The sequence below is a fragment of the Olea europaea genome, chromosome 9 (assembly GCF_002742605.1).
Source record: "Olea europaea var. sylvestris chromosome 9, O_europaea_v1, whole genome shotgun sequence".
NCBI lineage: Eukaryota > Viridiplantae > Streptophyta > Magnoliopsida > Lamiales > Oleaceae > Olea > Olea europaea.
Genome location: NC_036245.1, coordinates 1,610,029 through 1,615,631, shown reverse-complemented (window position 1 = coordinate 1,615,631; position 5,603 = coordinate 1,610,029). Strand labels below are relative to the sequence as shown.

General features: G+C 38.5%; 1 protein-coding gene across 1 annotated transcript; it reads left to right on the top strand.

The window, feature by feature from the left end:
• Positions 1 to 1,748: 1,748 nt before the first annotated feature.
• On the top strand, positions 1,749 to 5,119 carry LOC111399376 (monogalactosyldiacylglycerol synthase 2, chloroplastic-like). Its single transcript, XM_023026648.1, has 8 exons — positions 1,749 to 2,532; positions 2,840 to 3,012; positions 3,281 to 3,442; positions 3,565 to 3,706; positions 3,821 to 4,045; positions 4,142 to 4,204; positions 4,368 to 4,442; positions 4,537 to 5,119. The coding sequence occupies exons 1-8, from the start codon at positions 2,275 to 2,277 to the stop codon at positions 4,798 to 4,800; spliced, it is 1,362 nt and encodes a 453-aa protein (XP_022882416.1). The 5' UTR covers positions 1,749 to 2,274; the 3' UTR covers positions 4,801 to 5,119.
• The last annotated feature ends 484 nt before the right edge of the window (positions 5,120 to 5,603 follow it).

The following is a 5,603-nucleotide window of genomic DNA, read 5'->3' as shown; positions in this document are numbered from 1 at the left end:
GCTTCGGTGTTATCCTCTCTTTCGAGAGGACGTTCGGTGTGCCGGCTCATATGGCCTCGAGAATGAGACAAAGGGATTTCCCGTACCGGATACGATCCTTGGGGCATCTGGTGTCCCTGAGCTTGCATGAGAAGTTCCCGCATCGCCATATTCTGAGCTGCTATGTCTCTCATGCCTGCAGCTATCTGGGCCATTCCTTCGGTGAGTAACGCTGTTCTTTCACCTTGTCGACGCCGGTGATGCGGTCTCTGATGAGTAACATTGTTATGAAGTACCTCCTCTTCAGAGGCCTCTCTGATGGGGTTGTCTTCACGGCTGTAGCTCATCCTACCTCTTCTTTCAAGGATAGTAAGAACTTGGATTGTAACTTGACTTTTATTCTTTTTCAAGAATGCCTCCCTTTTCAGGGTCAGTCGCCGGTTTTCCGGTGGCTTCTCCGACGGGGAATGTAGGACTTTGAATGGGGAATGACGTTTCCCACAGACGGCGCCAAACTGTTGACCTCTAAAAATGGCTCTTCCACGTGGCCAACTTGTAGCTACTCCACGTATTCCTCCCTACGAAATGAACAAACTGTCAGGCGCACACGGCCGGAACCGACGGGGGTGGCGGCCGTATATACTCCGACGGTCAAGTCAGGTTTGGGTGGTCGAAACAGTGTCCAGGGACTACACAAATCAATCAGTCAATAAAGGGGGAGGAGAATATATAAACTTGTTATGGAGTGCTATCTATTGAGAGTTTCATTACCTTTGCCTCTGGCCAATCTTTGGGTATTTATAGGTGGTATGAACCGTGGGATGTGGAACACGTGTATACATCTGACGGTATGAAGCGTCTGCTCATAGACGTCAATCAGCCGCGCTTGTAGAGTGGGCGGACAGTTTGTTTCCCCCGAGTTGAATTGACATAAAGTTGATAAGTCACATCAAATAGCTTTATGGGGGACGTCAAATCAATTTAAACCTTATATGAAGAGCAAATCTTAAATTGGCAGCGAATCTTCTAACGGGGGTCCACTTGAACCCGACCTCAGAGACGGGACACTTCGGCAGATCAGTGACAGGAATCGGTGTATCACTTTGGAGAAGCTTCGGGAGGTCGGAGTGATCTATTTGATTTCACCGGCTTCGGAGTGGCGAGATGACACTTCGGTTACTTCAGTACCGAGGCTCGTAAAATGAGGCGTAACAAAAACTATATATACAAATAACAAAATTCATTTGACAATATTGATAATGCTATAATTATATGACATTTTCAAAATATCAGGACACGAACTTACTTTTATTAATACTATTTTGTTTTTAAAAAATTGGATTTTAATTTTTGATCCCACAACACGAAAGGTGGACCCTACTTTTTTATCTCAATAAGTTATCATTATCAAAATATAGCTCATTTCTACAAAGAAAAGTGGCATTCTCTTCCAATCTTGACACGATTAATTAAGTGAAAATATCTAATTACAGATGTCAATTCATAAAGTTAAATTGTATCAATGCATTCAAAGAAGATATATGTAGGAATTATGCTCTATAAATACTATGCTCCACAGTAGATGTGCTATGTCTATTGCTTTGTTCCATTCAAATTCAAATTTTTAGTCAAATTTTCCTAAATTTTTATTGGTGGAAATGGAAACCAAATGAAATCAAATACGAGGTGAAGAATATTTAATAATAAATATATTAAAAACAATGCCCCCTAACGAGTAATTCACAATTCAGAAACAACTGTTCATGTAATAAGATCCGAATCTGCTCATCAGAACATTCCATGCAAGTGGCTGATCAACGGCTCTAAACCCCTCGCTCAATGCCTCCCAAAAGTTCCCCTGATGGCATCATTCGAGCATCCAAAATAGCACCCTCTCCTTTTAATCGGGAAAAGGAAGTCATTTTTCGCCAACTCATACTATTCTCTCTTCCCCGTCTTTGCCTGCCGCCTCTATCTCTCCCCCTCTCTCTCTCTCTCCCGTTGATTTTCCGGAAAATAGATTTTCCGGCGACATTTCAAGAATTCAGCACTTGAGTTTTCTTGGATTCTTGATTTGCTTTGTTGTTTGTATTATAATATCTATTGCTGGGTCTCTTTCTTTTGACTTGTCGGAAAAGTTATATAACTTGATTTATTTATAATCTCTTTTTCATACCCTGTTTCTCATTCATTTCTCGACTACTTTACCTGTTTTAAAATTTCCATCTTTTTTCGTTTGATCTTAACAATTTGCAAGAATTCTTTTAAAGAAATCTTGCACCTGTGTTTATAGATATGGTGATGGCTGTGTCACCAAGGAAATCGATAAATAAGGTGTTTGAGAGGGTTGGGGTGTATGGTTTTGGAGGGAGCAACCAAAAGAGGTGCAAATATGCAATTGAAGATGAAGATGAGACCATGGAAATGGAGCAGATTGGCGCTGAAAGGACAAAAAATGTGCTGATTCTGATGAGCGATACTGGTGGCGGTCACCGTGCATCGGCGGAGGCAATTCGAGACGCATTCCAGCTGGAATATGGGGATGAATATAGGGTGAGTTAATTAATGATTTCTTTTTAAAGTTAGGCCTTTATTTTGGGGTAAGTAATTTTTCATAGATTTGATAAATTCTTGGGGCTAATACTTGCTTATTCGTTGATGGGAGCTTGCATTCGCAGCTCCTATGAAAAAAAAATGGTTTCTTCCATGTTTTTTGATGATATACTAATCATTCATGTTCTACTATAGATTTGAGTTTCTGAAGTTTGATGTATGATACTAGTAGTCAGAATTGTGTTTCAGCTAATGTTTTTGTTTTTGACTCATGAATTGAAAGCTTCATATTTCCTTAATTTTGCAGATTTTTGTAAAGGATGTTTGGAAGGAGTACACTGGCTGGCCGCTGAATAATATGGAAAACCAGTACAAGTTCATGGTTAAACATGTGCAGCTTTGGAAGGTTGCATTTCATAGCACCTCTCCTAAATGGATACACTCTGCCTATCTTGCAGCCATTGCCGCCTTTTACGCAAAGTATGCGTTCTTTCTCCTCATGATTGCTTTCATCTCGATTCTTGATTAAGATGGAATTTTACTACCCAACAAGTGTAACCAAAGAGAGTAACTAGAAATCATTTATGTAGTCGACCCTAAATTTATCGGGAATGAGACTTAACTTGACGTCTGTTTATTGTTTTTGCCAACAAGCGGCTTTTGTATTTCCTAAAAACTTGCTAATACCATTCTTAATGCAAATACTTAAAGCACTTGCTAATTTCTGCTGTATGTTTTCGTATTTAAGGGAGGTTGAGGCTGGCCTAATGAAGTACAAACCTGATATCATCATCAGCGTCCATCCTCTTATGCAGCATATTCCATTGTGGGTACTGAGATGGCAAGGATTACAGAAGAAAGTCATTTTTGTTACGGTCATTACAGATCTCAACACATGCCACCGCACATGGTAATTATAACAGTATTCTTATTTCGTTTTTCGTAATATGTTAAATGGATTTGTGATTTTTTTGCTCTGTTGAACTCAAATCAGCGCGTACTACTACTAATATGGAAATGTTATGCGTTAAGGTTTCATCCATCTGTCAATCGATTGTACTGCCCCTCACAGAAGGTAGCTGATAGAGCTTCACTAGATGGACTCCATCAATCTCAAATTCGTGTTTTTGGTTTGCCCATCCGACCTTCTTTTGTTCAGGCGGCTCTCTCCAAGGTGAAAGTCGTTTTTCATCTGTCTAATGTTTCGTAACTAAGCAAGTCATGTAAAGAAAACATGAAAATTTGAGTTGTATGGTGATTTGGCTCACGGATGTTCTTTCTTTAATAGGATGATTTAAGAGTTGAACTCGAGATGAATCTAAACTTGCCAGCCGTCCTGCTAATGGGAGGTGGCGAAGGGATGGGCCCTGTAAGGAAAACGGCCGAAGCTTTGGAAGAATCTCTCTATGATAAAGAACTCAGGAAGCCAATAGGGCAATTAATTATCATCTGTGGCCGCAATGAGGCGCTAGCCTCCACATTGAAATCACTTGAATGGAAAATCCCTGTCAAGGTAACAGCATCCATGCTTGAGGAATTGTATTGAACTGCAAAATAAATGCTCTCCTTTTGGCAAAATATTTATTTCGATTTGTGTTTTTCGATATAGGTTAGAGGGTTCGAGAAACAAATGGAGAAATGGATGGGTGCTTGCGACTGTATTATCACAAAAGTACGTTATTGTTCTTTATCTTCATTCAATTTGATGTACCTTACCAATAGGATTGGATGATATCAAATATGCAAAAGAAGTTAAGATCTTGTTCGTACTGCCTTAAACTATGTTACTGATCTAGCAATTTGGATTAGATTTTAACAAGTTTATCGATTTATAGGCTGGACCGGGTACCATCGCGGAAGCATTGATAAGAGGACTTCCGATTATTCTGAACGATTACATTCCCGGACAAGTATGCCCACCAAACTTCTATTACTTCTTTCGGGTGATTTCCTTAGACATTAACAAATATTGTTACTAATATACGTTTGTTTCGACTTTGATAGGAAAAGGGAAACGTTCCATATGTAGTTGACAATGGAGCAGGAGTATTCACCAGAAGTCCTAATGAAACCGCTCGACTAGTGGCAGAGTGGTTTAGCACAAAGACGGATGAGCTCAAAAGAATGTCAGAAAACGCCCTAAAACTCGCCCAACCAAATGCAGTGTTCGACATTGTGAAGGACATTCACGAACTAGCCTGCCAACGAGGTCCCCTCGCGAACATCCCTTATGTTATGACGTCTTCATTTTCGAGCTTAATTTACTAATAAACATTCAAATTCTTCGGGAGGACTAAGGTTTGCCCTCAAGTAGGATGCCATCCATAGATATCTAGCTTTCGTGATATTATTCTTTGGCTTCAGCAGATGCTCAAGTTGTAACTATTTCATTAGATAAACTCTCTCAATGCTTTAGTCGAAACTTGAAAGAAAGAATTGTCTCGTGTTGGGATCTCGGATTTCTGGTGATCTCCTTTTTTTTTTTTTTATTGCTGCCTAATTATATGTTGTCTTGGTTTCTAATTATATGTTGTCTTGGTGTCTTTGTAACTTTACTTTGAAATGACCTTATCTGTTGCATATTGAATGTTGAATGACTTGTGTAATGAAGTTGCTTCCAAGCTTGGAGAAACAGTTATCAGCAAATTCAAACTTCTAAGCATTACCTTAATAAAATATTTATCTAATTTTTTCATTTAAACAAAACGTGCTCATCTCGAACTCAATTATCACGTGATTGTCTAGTCTGAAAGTTTAAAATTTATCTTTGTACTTTTCTAACACTTTCCTTGACAAGAAAATTGAAATTATTTTTACGTCAGAAGTTTAATGTAGAACTTTTTGTGAACTAGTAACGACAATGTCAAAACTTGTGTCAATTCAAAATTTTATTGGACCAGTTAGAAAGAAGGAAAAATATTTATATACTCCTATCATTAAAGATTACTAATGGGTTATAATAATACATTTTTTAATATAATCAGATTTTAGAAAGATTTGATATAATGAAGGAAGCAAGTTGCAATTAAATTAATTATTTAATTAAATATTATAAATCTTGAGTGTGCAGC